This window comes from Girardinichthys multiradiatus, chromosome 23 (genome assembly GCF_021462225.1).
Source record: "Girardinichthys multiradiatus isolate DD_20200921_A chromosome 23, DD_fGirMul_XY1, whole genome shotgun sequence".
Taxonomy (NCBI): domain Eukaryota; kingdom Metazoa; phylum Chordata; class Actinopteri; order Cyprinodontiformes; family Goodeidae; genus Girardinichthys; species Girardinichthys multiradiatus.
The window spans coordinates 41,305,432-41,322,215 of NC_061815.1; the positions used below are offsets into that span (position 1 = coordinate 41,305,432).

At 43.1% G+C, this 16,784-nt stretch overlaps 1 protein-coding gene and 1 long non-coding RNA gene across 2 annotated transcripts; one reads left to right on the forward strand and one right to left on the reverse strand.

Moving 5' to 3' along the window:
* Positions 1-3,767: 3,767 nt before the first annotated feature.
* On the reverse strand, positions 3,768-5,624 carry LOC124860331. The gene is made up of 3 exons (XR_007036319.1): positions 5,489-5,624; positions 4,297-5,085; positions 3,768-4,021 (listed from the first exon to the last, which is right to left on the reverse strand). It is a non-coding gene; the product is annotated as an uncharacterized LOC124860331 (long non-coding RNA).
* Positions 5,625-5,626: 2 nt separating this feature from the next.
* On the forward strand, positions 5,627-15,945 carry foxo4 (forkhead box O4). The gene is made up of 3 exons (XM_047353547.1): positions 5,627-7,390; positions 9,214-10,722; positions 11,929-15,945. The coding sequence occupies exons 1-2, from the start codon at positions 6,938-6,940 to the stop codon at positions 10,690-10,692; spliced, it is 1,932 nt and encodes a 643-aa protein (XP_047209503.1). The 5' UTR covers positions 5,627-6,937; the 3' UTR covers positions 10,693-10,722; positions 11,929-15,945.
* Positions 15,946-16,784: the final 839 nt, after the last annotated feature.

Sequence of the window (16,784 nt, forward strand, 5' to 3'; positions counted from 1 at the left end):
TTTCTTACACAGCAGTTAACTTTCAGTTCTTGAAAAACCTTATTTTGGACTTGTTTTTTCAATACATTAAACAAATAACAACCATAAATAAGATCCTAAAGAAAATCAGACAAAATAAATGATCAGATTTCTTTACATGGTTATACATCCCTGCCATCAGGCCTGTTCTACCTAAACAATAAATGTCTTTACCACATTGCTCTGAACTACATTGCTCTGAAAAATATTTTTTAATATAATATAAGAGCAACATTTTTAATATTATCTGGAATTTAAATCGAACAAATAAGTAATAAACTGTCAGAGTAAACATTCTAGTGCAAAAAATTATAAACTTTACAAGTAATAGCCTAGAATGAAGCAGTGAGTCCTCTTTTTAGACTTTTGGTTTTATCATCGTCAGTCTGCTTATGTTAGTTTTTATTGTGACACTCAGTTTCTTATTTATTTTCTCCATCATAAAAACAAAATCCTCATCTTCACCCCAGTGAGCGATGACCCTTCACACCAACTCCATTTGCAGAACCATTCCCGTGGTTTGCTGCTCTCAAGAATAACTTTTCTACTTTGTAGCATTTAGAAGATGATTGAAACAGTCTGTTGAGATGGTGTCACTTTCTCTGTGTTCTGTCTTCTTGAATCATATGGAGCCTTTTGTGACTGACAAGACATAGACAGGAAAAATATGACTACCTACTACAATTATTAGATATTTAACTCAGCACTGAGCCACTAAAAGGCTACATGGTCGTTATCAAACACTTCTCCTGTGCATGAAGATGAAACAAGATGAGATAGACTTTATTGATCTCACAATGGAGAAATTCACTTGTTACAGCAGCTCCTAGTAACACACAAGTAGGGTACAGATAGTTAGGAAAATGTGCAATCAAAGAAGAACAAGGTAAATGTGCCAAAACAAGTTGTAATAATAGTAAAAAAATAAATAAATAAAATAAATTAACATATGTACAATAAGTAGTGGAGATGATTGCGCTAAAGTGACAATGATTGCAGGTGTTTACAAATACAGAGGTTATTACATGAGTTATTTTACAGTAGAATTGAACAGTTCACCACAGTTCACAGTTCATCGTGGGCTCTGGAACCCATCTGCTCGTCAGACTCTCTTCTACTCTGGAGTGGGTTGCGGTGAGAGGCGGCGAGCTTGGGTGGGTTTGCTTGTTGCCCCCAAGCTCAGTCGTCTCATGTTGAGGATTACCCCAGTGGATGAGAGGGTCGCATCCCTGCACCTTCGGGTTGGGACAGGTCTCTGGCTGTCGTTTCGGCCCACAGGCCTAGCGGTAGTGCGGAATACCTGGCCCTTTTGGCATCCCTTTCGGGGGTGCTGCATAGTGCCCCTCCCGGGGACTCCGTTATTCTGCTGGGGGACTTCAACGCTCACGTGGGAAATGACAGTGACACCTGGAGAGGCGTGATCGGGAGGAATGGCCTCCCCGATCTGAATCCAAGTGGTGTTCCATTATTGGACTTCTGTGCTAGTCATGGATTGTCCATACTCAATACTTGAACTTCAGCTTCAGGAGGCGTAGTGTGGTTTTCATCCCGGCCATGGAACACTGGACCAGCTCTACACCTTCTGCAGGGTGCTTTGTGGACCTGGAGAAGGCATTCAACTGTGTCCTCTCGTGGTGCCCTGTGGGGTTGCTCCAGGAGTACAGAGTTGGGGGCCCTTTATTAGGGGCCATCCGGTCTCTGTAAAAGCGGACCAGGAGTTTGATCCACATTGCCGGCACTAAGTCGGACCTGTTCTCGGTGCATGTTGGACCCCGGCAGGGCTGCCCTTTGTCACCGGTCCTGTTCATAACTTTTATGGACAGGATTTCTAGACGCAGCCAAGGGCCGGAGAGGGGTCTGGTTTGGGTATCAGTGAATTTCATCTCTTTTTTTTGCAGATGATGTGGTCCTGCTGGCCCCCTCTAGCCAAGACCTACAGCATGCAATGGGGCGGTTCGCAGCCGAGTGTGAAGTGGCTGGGATGAAGATCAGCTCTAAGGCCATGGTTCTCGACCGGAAAAGGGTGACTTGTCCTCTTCAGGTTGGAGGGGAGTTCCTCCCTCAAGTGGAGAAGTTCAAGTATCTTGGGGTGTTGTTCACGAGTGAGGGGTAAATGGAGCGGGAGATCGACAGATGGATCTGTCCGGCTGCCGCAGTAATGTGGACGCTGTGCTGGTCCGTTGTGGTGAAGAGAGAACAAAGATGAAAATCGAAGCTTTTGATTTACCAGTTGGTCTACGTTCCTACCCTCACCTATGGCCATGAACTTTGGGTCATGAAAGAATGAGATCCCGGATACAAGCGGATGAAATGAGCTTTCTCCGTAGGGTGCCTGGGCACTCCCTTAGAGATCGGGTGAGGAACTCGGCCATCCAGGAGGGGCTCTCGGAGTAGAGCCACCGCTCCTCCACATTGAGAGGAGCCAGTTGAGGTGGCTTGGGCATCTATACCAGCTGCCTTCTGGACGCCTTTCTCGGGAATCCAGAAGGTGAGCCCTCCTCCCAGCCCAGAACACACTGGAGGGACTATGTCACTTGGCTGGCCTGGGAAGAGGGACGTCTGGGTGTCTCTACTGAGTCTGCTGCCCCCGCAATCTGGTCCCGGATGAAGCAGAAGACAACGATTACGAGAATTGAACAGTCTGACAGCGGTGGGAATGAAGGACCTGCGGTGGAGCTCCTTCCTGTCCTGAGGGTGTCTTACTCGGCCACTGAAAGAGCTGCTCAGCTCCTCTACCGTACGGTGCAGTGGATGAGAGGTTATGACCATGATGGATGTGAGCTTGGCTAACATCCTCCTCTCACCCACCACCTCCACAGAGTCAAGTGGGCAGCCCAGGACAGAGCTGGCCCTCCTAAACAGCTTGTTCAGTCTGTTCCTGTCCCGCTCTGTACTGCCTTGGGCCCAGCAGACAACAGCGTACAGGATGGCAGAGGCTACCACAGAGTCATAAAAAGTTGTGAGCAAAGGCCCGCAAATCCTAAGGACCTCAGTCTGCTCAGAAGGTGGAGGCGACTCTGGCCCTTCTTGTACAGAGCGTTGGTGTTATGGGACCAGTCCAGTTTATTGTTGAGGTGAACACCCAGGTACTTAAAACTGTCCACTGTCTCAATGTCCTCCCCCTGGGTGTTTACCGGTGAGTGAGATGGTGTCCTTCTCCTGAAGTTGATCACCATCTCCTTCATCTTCGTCTTGGTGTTTAAGCACAGGTGGTTGCATTCACACCAATCCACAAAATCCATGATGACGGACCAGTACTCGTTCCCCACAGCCCACAAGGGCTGAGACGTCAGAGAACTTCTGGAGATGACAGCTACACTTATTGTAGGTGAACTCAGCAGTGTAAAGGGTGAAAAGAATTGGTGAAAGGACACTACCCTGCGGGGCCCCTATGCTGCAGACTACCACTTCTGACTCACAAGGTGGAGCAGGTCAAAGGTGGGGCTCACCACAGTGCGGAGGTGGGTGAGGACAAGCCTCTCCATGGTCTTTATCAGGTGGGAGGTCAAGGCGACTGCTCTGTAGTTGGCTGGTTCCTTGGCATGCGTTGTTTTAGGAATCGGAACCACACAAGAGGTCTTCCACAGGACAGGGTCCATCTCCAAACTGAGGCTCAGATCTTCAGCAGCCTAGGACTGATGCTGTCTGGTTCTGCAGCTTGCCTTTGCTTCAGCCGTCCAGCTCTTTCCCCACCTGGTCTGATGTGAGGGAGAGGGGGGAGTGAGGGGGGGGCGGACTGGGGTGGACTGCTGGGGGTAGGGGGCAGAGGGGGCGCTGGTGCTGCATACAGTCCGAATGGGATGGGGTGGAGGCATGGGTGTGGAGGGGCTGGCTGTAGGTGAAGGTAGTCTGGGGAAGGGAGGAGTGTCTGTTGGGCTGAAGACGTGAGAAGAGGGGGAGCAGGATGGGGGGCAGAGGGAGTGGAGAAAGAACTAAACCTGTTGAAGTAACAGTTTAATTCATCTGCCCATCGCAGGTCTCCTTCAGCTGTCCCTCCGACACTCTGCCAACAGAATAAAATATTTAGAGCAAAATTTATCAGGAGTAGTTCCCAAAGAAGGCTAGTGTCTATTGTCCTGGGAAGACTGGACCTTTGAACTGTTTTCGAACATACACTAAATGTTATGAGTATTCTGGATCAGAAAATATCACTAGCAGCAGATATTTTAATTTAGATATAGAGATCCTAGACCAGAGCATCTTTTATCCATACAAATACTGATACTGGTTTTAGGACCCAACAGAGAAAATTGATTGACATACAAGAAAAATACAAACCTGTGGTGGGTCTAGTAGTTCTGCTTTATGTTGACATCATAGCATGTGCTTTCAAGTTATTATGCCAGGAATGGGCAAAATGGCTCTGCACCTGGTTGCTAGACACCTGGAGCCACTGGAGCGTCCTAAACAGGAAACTTCTCACCAGCCTCGTCTCAGGCGTGACTCAGCTAACAAGGAGCGGCGCAGGTTTAAAAACAAACATTAAAGATGGAGATTAAGGGCAGTTTCGGTGGGGCGTGTTACTATTCATCTCAATGGACAGGAAGACACACAGGTATGCAAGATGAATCAGGATTACAACACACAAAGCTACAGGTCGGTTGAAGCACAAACAGATGCCGGTAGATTAGGCATAGAGCTACAATACAGATACTACTTCCTAGTTTACAATAGTGGAGTACTTTACAGTTATTTAAAGACCCAGACAACAAAGTACCAAACAGATGATCATGGAAGACGGTGCCCTGCATTTGTTCTGTCAACTTACTGGCCTTTTGATGGATTTATACCCATCAATCATAGGCCTTTTCACTCGAACTAAAACACAATAGGGGTAACTGAACAATACAAACATTAACTTCAAGAAAACAGTACAGTTAAGTTTGTTGTTAAATTAAACACTAAAGAAGGAAATGAAAACCACTAAACTTTGAACACCAATCTTTAGTTACAGTGGGGAGAACAAGCATTTGATACATTACCAATTTAGCAGGTTTTCCCACTTGCAAAGCATGTAGAAGTCTTCAATTTTTATCATAGGTGCTCTTCAATCGTGAGTGACAGAATCTACAACAAAAATTCAGAAAATCACATTGTGTGATTTTTAAGTAATTAATCTACATTTGGAAAATGCAATTTGCAAAATCTGCAGTGTATCCAATAGTTATCCCCACTTTAAATACAAAAGAGCTATTTTAACTAAAGAAAATACAAATTTCCGCCTGAATGTTACTCAACCCTACTGGAGCGTGGCCATGGATTTGGCCATCAAAATTGAGCTACTTCAGAATATTAATTTTTAGTATATTATTGGCATTTGTGATTTTTATAGACATACATACTTTTATTCTTTCTGTTTTATGGCATATAAATCTATATTTATTTACTTGACTAAATATAGACTAATACAGTCTACAGTAATCATCTTAAACGGACAAAGTGTTCTCAGCACTCGTTCATAAACACTTACATAATGCAGGTACATGTTGCCTCTTCGAGCTGCTGTTTATGCCACGGCTGTCTGACACATGGGGAACTCCGTTACCCAGAATGCCGTTGAACGCAGGCGCAGACCGCGTTGCCAAACAGTGGTAAACAGACGTCAGAAGGGAGTCTTCGCCTCGAGTCAAAACAAAACAAAGCTAAATAAGTCAAAAAGAGGGCGAACAATCGAATATTTGGATCGCTACAACGAAAGAAAGTTTCTCAAAACTGGTCCCGGATCAGAAACGGCTGCTCGGTGGAACCTATCTGGATTTTTTCGCGGACTTTTCCACGGATTGTAAACTCTGGAGTAGCAGGAGCTTAAGCAGCTAGCGTTACGGTGGCTATCGTGCTGTTTGGAAAGTGCGGCGACTGGGAGCCGACAGACCTGCTGACGACCCAGCTCCACGGTGTTCCCGGGAACAACCCGTGGGATTCCTTTACTGTGTCCACGAAGGCTAGCTCAGACGAAAGTTTGTCGGGAGTGGGGTTTGTAAAGTGTTTGAGCGGCGTGTGAGGCGGCAGGACTGTGGGAGAAACATGGCAGTTGGTGACATGCGCCTGCCCGTAATGTGGCGTATGGAGCGGACCTAAGGCACAGTGTTTAGGACTACTTTTTTTTTTTTTTTACACCTATCCACATTTATATTTACCACAGTAAACCTTATTGTCTTTTTCTGACACCAGTTTGGATGTTTACATCCCAGACAGGACACAGAGACTGTGGACAAAGTCTCGGAACTGTTTGTACACTTTGGGTCCGAACAAAGTCGCTCCTCAGACATTTTTACTATTAACTCTAATTCAGCCGCGCTGGTCAGTGACTGCTGTTTTTTTTATATGCTTAGTCTTTTTTTTTTTATTTGGATCGGTTTTTATTTTCTGGGTATTTTTGCTTATTTCTAAACGGGCTCCCCGACTTGTTTTTAAAATAGTTTTAACGAAAAGAACATCTGGAAATTCGGCACAGAATAATTCTGTATTTTCACTCATTTATAAAATATTATCCTGGTAATTTGCAGACATTTTTATGTAGATATTTTGAGTGTCTCACAATACAAACTTTTTAAAAATGAATTTCCAGATGAGCCAGAACCTCTGTAGATCCAGATGTTTTGGTGCTCACTGACACTCCTTCACTGTTGTTTGTGTTTCATTGAAACAAAGAGACATCTTCTCTGTGTGTAAATCGGAAGGTTTAGATAGTAACTATTAAGGAGATTATTTGGGTTCCTTAATCTCCAATCTGAGGATTAACTGAGGCCATTGGTGTGTCTAGATTATTGCGTCTCCTTTCCCGGCCCCTCAGTTGATGCCCCCTGACCGTGGTATATTTTTGTTTTGTGTGTCAGAAACGTTTTGAATTATATTTAAAATTTAAAAGGTAGATGTTTTAACCATAACAAGTTTGTCAGAGGAAGTTCAAAGAACCAACATGGAGGAGTCATCGATGCCCCCCATCGACCCTGATTTTGAGCCGCAGAGTAGACCCCGCTCCTGCACGTGGCCGCTCCCGAGACCCGACATCTCGGTTGTCAAAGTGGAAGGAGCGGATGGCGCCGAGTCCGCCGCCGGGACTCCACCCGCAGCCGACGAGGACAAGCCCGAACAACGGCAAATCACCTCCGAGCCCGAGAAAGCTGCGGCGGCGGTAGCGGCTGAGGAGGGCGGTGTTGTGGCCGGTGTGGGCGGAGCCGGAGCGACGCCCCGCAAAGGATCCTCCAGGCGCAACGCGTGGGGGAACCAGAGCTACGCTGATCTGATAAGCCAGGCCATCGAGAACTCGCCAGAAAAGAGGCTAACCCTGGCTCAGATCTACGACTGGATGGTGAAAACTGTTCCTTACTTCAGAGACAAAGGAGACAGCAACAGCTCAGCCGGCTGGAAGGTGAGTCTTAATGTTCAATATACAGAAAAGTAAAAGGCCTGTTTCACTAAATGATTTATTTTTTTGCACAATAAATCAAAGTGAAAACTAAATGAAACGTTAAGAGCTGGAAAGATCTGAGATTTTGACCATTTTATGAGCTTTTTGTGCACTTACCCAAGCATGTTAAAGGACAGCATTACACCTTAATTAAGTGCAGGGTCCCTATGCAGTCTGGGAAAGCATTGATTTTAATTTAATTATTTCCAGGCCTGTATAGACATGAAAAAGGAAAGAATGTGGAAAAATATTTATGATTCCAGATTATATTCCCTGTAAGATACATCCATCCATCAGTTTTCAGCTTCCATATTTAAAGCCTTCCCTCTCTGAAAATATCTTGAAATTCACAATGAGCTTTTGTATTTATGCTAAAATGCTCTATAAACTCAAGAAATTTAAGTTGGGAAAAGTATTGGAATTACAAAATGTAAAATGTGGTCTCCACTTTTCAGCTCAACAACATGAAGACTTATGAGCCTTGCTGTTATTAGTTTTACTGCACAAACAGTTAAAGAAGAGCAAAATGGAAAAAAAAAAAACCAACCTGAATTTAAAATCTTTTATGTTCAAAAAACAAACTGAAACTTTTGAGTCGTTCCAAAAGGCAGCTCAAAAGCCAAGTCAGTTCCACCTTAAAATAAAAACAGGATTTAACACAGCCAGGTGCAATCATCGAATCAGAATCCTAATGAATCCAATATAAAACTCTTTACCACACAAAGAAGGAGAGAAACTGCATCCAGGTGCAATATAGCTTTGTGGTATAAAAAAATATATATATAAATTTTAAGCCAAATATCACAACTTCTTCAAAACATAAATGTCCTCACAACAACTATTAGATACATTTCTGGGTACTGTTTCTATTCCTGGCACTGCCCTCTGACTGGACATGCAAAAACCAACGTAGAAGTCACTTTCTGGACAACTGATAAATAACTTTCTTCCTAATGCTAGTGCCACCTTTCATCTGGTGCCAGTCTGTATGGAAAGCCATGCAGCCCGAGTATAAAAACCCAAACTAAAATCAAAATATCAACAAACAATAAAATCAAAACATTGTCTAACATGAACTAATTCTCTTATTTATAGTTGTATTGGTTTTCAAACATAGACTGCAGGATCAATATAGGATAAACACTCAGTAAAGTATCTCTGACTGATAATAGCAGGTTAATTAGTCAGTTTATCTGCAGACATGTCATGGTTCTTTGCCTGTTTCTAAATGACAGAATTTGTGTTCCGTGGGTGCATCTTTCAGCCAGCTGGCTGGCAGTTTTCCTGGCATCTCATCAAAAGGACTTGTAACCGTAGTAACTGCGTCATGAAAAACTTGGGTGGTTTTGAAACTGTAACGTTTTAAAACGTTGGCATGCTTTGATACTGGTAACCGACCTGTGCTTAAATAGAAGAATATTTTCTTATGAATGTATCTTCACAGCCGTAGCAAAAGGCCTCCATGCTGTTTTATGGCTGATGGGGAGACCACTGCGTTCTTAATACGCCTCTAAAGATTTCACAGAGATCATCTACCTTCTGGTTGATTTTTTTAAATTTTTGATTTTATCATGCTGCAGGCTTCATACGTTGTGAAAGTACATTTAGGAGGACACATCATTGCAAAGTTGTTTGAAGATTATGCTGATTTTCAGTCGACTCACATTTTCCTCAGACCTGTTGATTTACCATCAGGTTCCAGATTTAAAGCTACTTGTTTTGTAAAACAAAATCCACTCACCTCCACTTTCATTTTCCTAATTTTGCTCCTATTTTTCTCTCAGAACTCAATCCGCCACAACTTATCACTCCACAACAAGTTCTTGAGGGTGCACAATGAATCTACTGGAAAGAGCTCCTGGTGGATGCTCAACCCCGAAGGGGGAAAGATGGGGAAAGCCCCTCGCCGCCGAGCCGTCTCCATGGATAACAGCGGCAAACTGCTAAAGAGCCGCATGAGAGCAAAGCAGACGAAGAAGCAGGCGGGAGCATCCGGCGCAGGAGGGGTGCTGCAGGGAGATGGTGGCCCAGGTTCAGCAGGTGCAGACAGCCCCAACTCTTCCCAGCAGTTTTCCAAATGGGGCGTGAACAGCAGTAGCCCTTCATCCCGCGGCAGCCTGGATGATGCTGACATGTGGACCACCTTCCGCCCTCGCACAAGTTCTAACGCCAGCACCCTGAGTGGACGTCTGTCCCCTATTGCTCCGGGCCAGGAGGATGATGATAGCCTGCCTGATGACGGCCTGCTGGGAAGGTACACCTCCAGCAGCTTGACCCCCACACTCACTGAGACCGTCATGGAGGAGTTGGATCTGATCGACAACCTCACCTTAATGACAGGACAGCAGGGCGCGGCCAGTCCCAGCACAGCACCACCAGCACCTCCCACTCCGCTGCCTTCCGCCTCCACCCTGCTGCCACGGGGCTCCAGCTTCCCCGCCTTCCGTCAGCTGCAGGCCACCAGCCTACCACAGGCTCCTGCTCACACTGGGACCCAGGCCTCAGTCCCTATGTGTGCACAAAGCAGCAAGGAGCCGCCCCCCTTCAGCAACTCCCTATTCAACCCCATGTCCAGCTCCAGCCCTCATGGAAGCAGCCATTACAGCAGCCATGTTCCCTCCAGCCTGGAGGCGCTGCTCACCTCAGACTCTCCTCCTCCCAGTGATGTTTTGATGGCCCAGGTCAGCCCACTTATGACTAACTCTGCAGGTTTGAGCCAGATGAGTTTGGGTATGAGACCCAAACCCACTCAGCTACAGCTGAATAAAGGGCTGGAGCCGAACACCGTGGCACCCATGGCGATGCAGACCCACATGCAGCCTCAGCAGCATCACCTTCACCACCACCAGCAGCAACCGCAACACCAGCATCACTCTCAGATTGGCCTGGGGATGATCCTTTCTGGAATCTCCCAGGACCCAACTCCACTTTCTGCTCTCAAAACCCACCAGGCCACAGCACAAGCCATGAGTGCTCATCGCGCCGGGCCCGTCCCCTCGGCCAGCCAGAGCGTGAGCCTGCTGGGGATGAGTCAGTTCGGAGCTCCGACCAGCTTCCCGGCCGCTCAGGACCGGCTGCCCACAGACTTGGACATAGACATGTTCACTGAGAACCTGGACTGTGATGTGGACTACATTATCAACAGTGACCTCATGGATGGAGACGGCATTGATTTCAACTTCGACCCCATCCTACCTGGAGGTCAAGGCTATACGGGTCCAACAACACCGCAGGGCTCAGCTCACAACTGGGTGCCCAGCTAATCCTTTGGCTGAACATGCAAACTTTGCCAGGTACACCAACTCTTCCTCTAGTTCTTTACCTTTCAGAGACACTTAGAGCCTCTTTATCAGCAATGGTAGTTTAGACCAGCTTTAAACAGAGAACAACTGCACAAAGTGGAATAGTTCAAGTCAACAGAAAATAAGGCTCCTTAACTCCCAGCCTGCAGTTTTTTAGCATTTATCTGCACAGAAAAGTCCAGTTTTATGAACCAGAATGTGTAATTTCTATATCCAAGGAACCAGCTAACGAAAGGAACAAAAACATTTAAATACTTCATTTAAAAAGCCAATTAGTTGTTCAGTCATTCTGAAATCCACATTTTTTTTTAAAGATCTGTCCATTGCTTATAGTCACATCGCTATTTAATAGTATTTTGAATTGTACACTTATGTCTGAATGACTTCTACTCGTAACTACACTCTAAAGGCATCAGTTGTAATACTTTGCATTATAAAGGTTTTTAACACCCCTGAACCTTTCAACATTTTGTCATAACACAACAACCACAAACTTGAATGCATCTTAATGGGATTCTGGGAGATAGACCAGCACAGGGTAGTGCATACTTGTCAAACTGAAAAAGATATGCTTGGCTTTCCAAATTCTTGTGTGGCGTGTGTTTGAGTTTAGCAGAACTGCAAACATACCAAGACATGGTTCTAGAACCAGGAAACACATAGAAGATTTTGCTTTGATCAGAGACCAAAATTAAGCTTTCTGGTCTAATGTGCATTAAAAAGGCTGTGTGTGGTGGAAAACTACACACTACACACACCCCTGAGCACCACATCCTACAGCATGGAGAGAGAATCTGGTCGTTGATGGGGAAAATAGATGGAGCTAAAAACATGGCAATCCTGGAAGAAAACTGTTGTTGAGGTTCACCTTCCAGCAGGACAACAACCCTTAACATACAACCAGAGCTGTGGTGGAAGAATTTAGATCCAATCTGACTGAGCCTGGGCTAGTTTGCAAAGAAGAATGAGGAAAGATTTCAACAAAAATGTAAAATGCGTATAGTTTTCCATTCACTTTATAATTATGCATTACTGTTAGATGAGATCCCAGTAAAATACACTGACGTTTTCTGGTTGAAACTTGACAATCTGTGCGAAAGTTGAAATGTTGTGGACATATTTGCAAGTCATCTGTGTATTTATGATCCAGTCGGCAGTGACACAAATGACTCTCGTATTGATCGTGTTGTCTTGCAGGAACTGACCTCGAGTCAACATAACCTCACTAAAACAGCAGAACAACTGGTGCATCACTCCTCCCCGCCGGCTCAACACACCCTTTCTTTTTGAGAACTTCAAACAGCGAATCTAGGCCTGACCCACGTCATGTGCCAAGACGTGCAGAGTACAGGGAGGAGTTTCATGCTACTATGCACAGTTTTATTTCCCCAAATGTTTTTTCTTAATAACACTTGGCAATATTTTTGGCTGCTAGCCATTTTCTCTTAAGAACCAGAACTGATGACTTTTTTTTTTTTTTTTTTTGCAAAAGATGAGTGATAAAATGTTTTTTGGAGTGTAAACACAAATCATCGCCTCTCCTGTGCAGAGTTTGCATGATGTTACACCAGAGCAGCTGTAGAGAGGGTTCTTCCAGATCTAGTTTGCGCTGGTTTTGGACCCCTTGTTTGTTTGTTTTTTTTTTGTTTTTTTTTGAAGAAATGGCCAGTTTTGCACCAGCGCTCGCTCACCATGACTTGCCAGATCAGATGCTGTGCGATCGACTGAAAGCGGTGCACATGATCCAGCTGTGCAGACCAGAGAGAGAAGGTGGGACGGACCTTTGAAGGCTCAGAGTGTTGTGATCAGGAAGACTAAGGACTGGAAGACTGGTGGTGTTAGGTTTGGCTTTACATCTCACCCAGAGTACCCTGTAAATTTAACTCAAAGAAAAAAAATCTCAATTAGAGTTTATTGTTTTTAGTTTGGCATTTAAAGTGTGTTATGGTAGAAACCATTTAGAGGGTGTTTTTATTTTCTCTTGAATCCCTGATGTGCAGTTGAACTAACAAAATGAAGAAATCGAATGTGTGTGCTGAAATACGGGGCATTTCAAAGGTAAAACCGAGTGATTAGTCAGCCAAGTGTTATATGGTCCTAGCCACCAGAATGCCTCCACTGTCAAAATTGTCTACCTTATCATTATTATTTTTGGGTCTTCTTCCTTGTCTTCTCCTTGAGTCTGTGCATTTGTTAAAGCACTTAGGTTTCCTGCAACACAGGGACCCCAAACTGTAAAATAGACACATTAGTGTATTCTATTTCAACAATTAATAAAAAAAGAGTGTATAATTCTTTAAAAGAGACGATGTAATGAACATGTTGTACCTGTAGTTGATGGCATGCTATGCAGACTTATCAGGAGAGGTAAAAAAGCCCTTGAAGGAAATCGAAGGCTTTTGCTGTTTGTCATTTTCCTGATAATAATACCTTGTAAAAGTATTCATTCCCATTGAACTTCCCACATTTTGTCGCTTTACAAAAATAAACTTCACTGTATTTTATTGGGATTTTATATGAAAGACCACAACAAAGTAATGCATCATTTTTAAAGTGGAAGGTAAACGATACGTGGTTTTCAAAATTGTTTTACAAATGTCTGTAAAGTGCAGCCTGCCTAAGTTTCCAGCCCCCTGATTTACTGGTTTGCTGAACCACCTTTTGTTGGAGTTGCAGCTGCGGATCTTTTTGGGTGTATCTCTACCAGCGTCGTGCATCTGGAGAACTAAACTTTTGCCCATTCTTTTTTTTTTCAAATGATTCAAGCTCAGTTGAGTTGGACAGAGCGTCTGAACGTCCGGTTTCAAGTCCTGCCAGAACCTCTCCATTATATTTGGTTCTGGGCCATTTTGACACATAATTTCATCGTAGTTCTGGCTGTATGTTTACGGTCGTCCTGTTTGAAAGTGAACCTCTGCCCCGGTCTCAAGTCTTTTGCAGCCTCTAACATCCCCTAAGCATTATGCTGTCACCACCATGTTTCACAGTGGGCGTGGTGTTTTCGGGATGTTAGTTTTAGCATTTGCAGGTTTGCTGCACAGGATTTTATTTGGGTGTGAAAGACTAAACGTGGCTGAATGCAGAAGCATGCTACACTTTTTAGATTTATTGTATAAATTCTTGAAAACCCTGCATAATTTTCCTTTCCTGTTCACCTTTCTGCACTACTTTGTCCTGGTTTATTAGATAAAATCACTAGGGCTGAAACAATTAATCAGATTAATCAACTAATTTAGTAATTGAATAATCATAAACTGGAGTATACAGACACTAAAACATGCCATTTGCTGAAAGAACAACCCACTCGGAGCAGTAATTGGGCCAAAACTGTACAAAAAAATATATACATTTTGCATTTCAGATGAAAGACCTTTGTCTGTAAAGATGCTCTTTCCAGAACTCCTCCAGTGGCGTAGCTTTATCTTCACCTGGTTCAACATCTGTAAAAAATCTCTTATTAAGAACCTTTTGCTATCGGATTATTAATCGGTTAATTGAACAAAATAGTCAGCAGATTAATCGATTAACAAAATTGCAGTCTTAAATCCCAATAAAAAACATTGAAGTTTGGAAAATGTGGAAAAAGTTCAAGAGGTTTGCATGTTTTTGACAAGTCGCTGCAAATTGCTTTTTTACTCAGTGGGAGCGTGTAAGAGGGTCCTCTCACACTTTAATTTTAAATACTAACATTAAAGCAATTGAATCACAGTGTGAGAGGTACCAGAAAAGAATATATTTGATTTTAGTTTTAATATACAATTTAGATTGAGATGATAAATCAGATATTAATATGTATATTACTAATGACAAGTGATGTTTTTTTACATTGGAGGAAGCATTCTCAGATCATTTTTAACGGTAATTTTCTATACTTTTATTTTTGTAAATGAGATGCATGTAGCTTTGTTTTTTACGTAACCAAAGGAACACTAATATTTGCGTTTGCATGGCATTTAAAAGCGCTTGGGCTTGACACAGCATCTTCTGTGTACATTAACTTTGCAAAGGAGACCTGTAATGTGACTTTGTTTTTATGGTTAGGATGATAAACGAGGCGAATACTTGATCATGTTAACTACGATTCCCAGCCACCGGCCTCACGCTTTTTATTTGTCTTATTCTAAAAATCTACGCCTGAATTGTCGGTTCTCATCTCAAAACGAGTTACCTCTCAGGAGACAAGCAGGAAAACGGCTGCGTGCAGATTTAATCGGATAACAGCAAAACGTATTTATTTTGCACAGGACAGGAAACCCAACATGTCATGTCTTTGATTTAATTTCCTGATCTGATCTCAAATTGATCCTGTTTTTTTGTTGCTTTTGTCTTAAGGAGACACGTATCAGTGCTTGTTGTACTTTTTCTTTATTAATTGCCAATATCTAAAACACTAGAGCACAATGTTACTTTGTAGCGATACTTAATTTAGTCATCTCCCCTCTCCACATTTTGTTTTTGTTAATTTTGTGTTCAGAAATGAGTGTAGTATTGTTGAAAAAACATGTTAAAGCACTCTCCTCCCCCCACAGATGTTTTATAACTTGTTTTAATTTTGCAAATACTGGTGCTAGATGATATCATTGATGACAGTGCAGTTGGTGCATATCAGGGCCTTTGTATTTTTGATTATTGTAGTTAGGATGCAATCAGTCCTCCCCTTCTTTGTTGTGTTGGTTTTATTTCCTACATGTACAATAATAACGTGACCCCTTTGATCCGGAAACTAAAGTCCAGCTTCATACAGTATGCATGATTTTACAGATTAATTTCAGTAATTATTTTAGTCATATATGCAGCCAGGCTAGTGTTTCTGTTTTATAATCGATAATTCCCAGCTGAGAGTCTGCAGCAGTTTCTTCTTCAGTTTACGGTTGCTGCCTTTGTGGTGTTGTTACCTGGCTTATTTATCCTCTCATGTTGACATCAACTATCTGCACATTTTTATTTTTCTGTTATTGTTAAGTAGCAGTTAGTTCCTATTTGTTCTTTTCAGATTTAAACTTGCCCCATTTGACACAGCATTAAAAGTTGGCGTAGGGGAACCATAAATTGTGCAGAAGCCAATTCATGTTTATGGTTTTTAATCATGTGGATAGTTTTCTTTCCCATTTTTCTCCCTCCTCTTTGTTTTTTCTTCTTTTCTTTACACTTTGTAAAGTCAACCAGAGATAAAAGTTGAAAAGCAGAAATCAATTCAATAAACTGTTTAACCCACTTGGTTTTACTCATTTGTGACGCGGCAGACTTCTAGATCGGTCACTAGAGGGCGATGTTGCTTCAGGTACTTCTTCAGTCTCAGAATCGACTGTTGACAGAAGTAGATGAACATGAGTAATGTTGTGTTCGGTCTAAATAGAAGCTAAGTGCATAAAGGACAGCGCTATCAGTGCAAAGTCATCAGTAGTTGTTTATGTCAATTTAATGAAAATCTGAATTTTGTCAAACAGCATCTTTACTGCAGTTCTACATCAAGTATCAGTGTTTTGCAGTTCACTGTGGCACACTGGATTTTATCTTCCGGGTCAGATCCTGATTGATAGTGATCCATTCTTGGTGAACCAGTGATTCCAGGTCTTCCGTTTTTGTTTTGAGAATTGACCACTGGCTCCTAATCAGATTAAGATCTTGTGAGTTTCTTGACCACGTTCACAAAATTTCAGTGTTTCATTCCTGACCACAAAGTGCATTTTAAAGGTATTCCTTAACTTTTCCTCATGTTGTGACATAATTACAAACGGTGTGTCGTTTTTATTATTTTTGCATGCAATGTTAAAGTTGTATTTTGCCCCCTTTACTTTGATACACTAAATAAAGTCCAGTGCGACCATCTGCCTTTAGAATTCATCTCATTGGCTTCTCCATGACTCACACCTGCCTGCTTGCTATCCCTGAGCAAGCTCTGCATTGGTGGCAACCTGATCCCTCATTTGAAACCCTCTTTAGATGTTCTTGGCACTTGCTGGACTTTCTTGGGCCCTCTAAAGCTTTACTCACAGCAGCTGAGCTTCAGTCCTTGATGTTTGTATTGATTTGATAACGACAGGATGTTTTTA

Coding starts and splice junctions, on each gene's coding strand:
- foxo4 (XM_047353547.1), top strand. CDS start 6,938: ATGGAGGAGTCATCGATGCCCCCCATCGACCCTGATTTTGAGCCGCAG. Junction 7,391..9,213: donor ACAGCTCAGCCGGCTGGAAG/GTGAGTCTTAAT, acceptor TTTTTCTCTCAG/AACTCAATCCGCCACAACTT.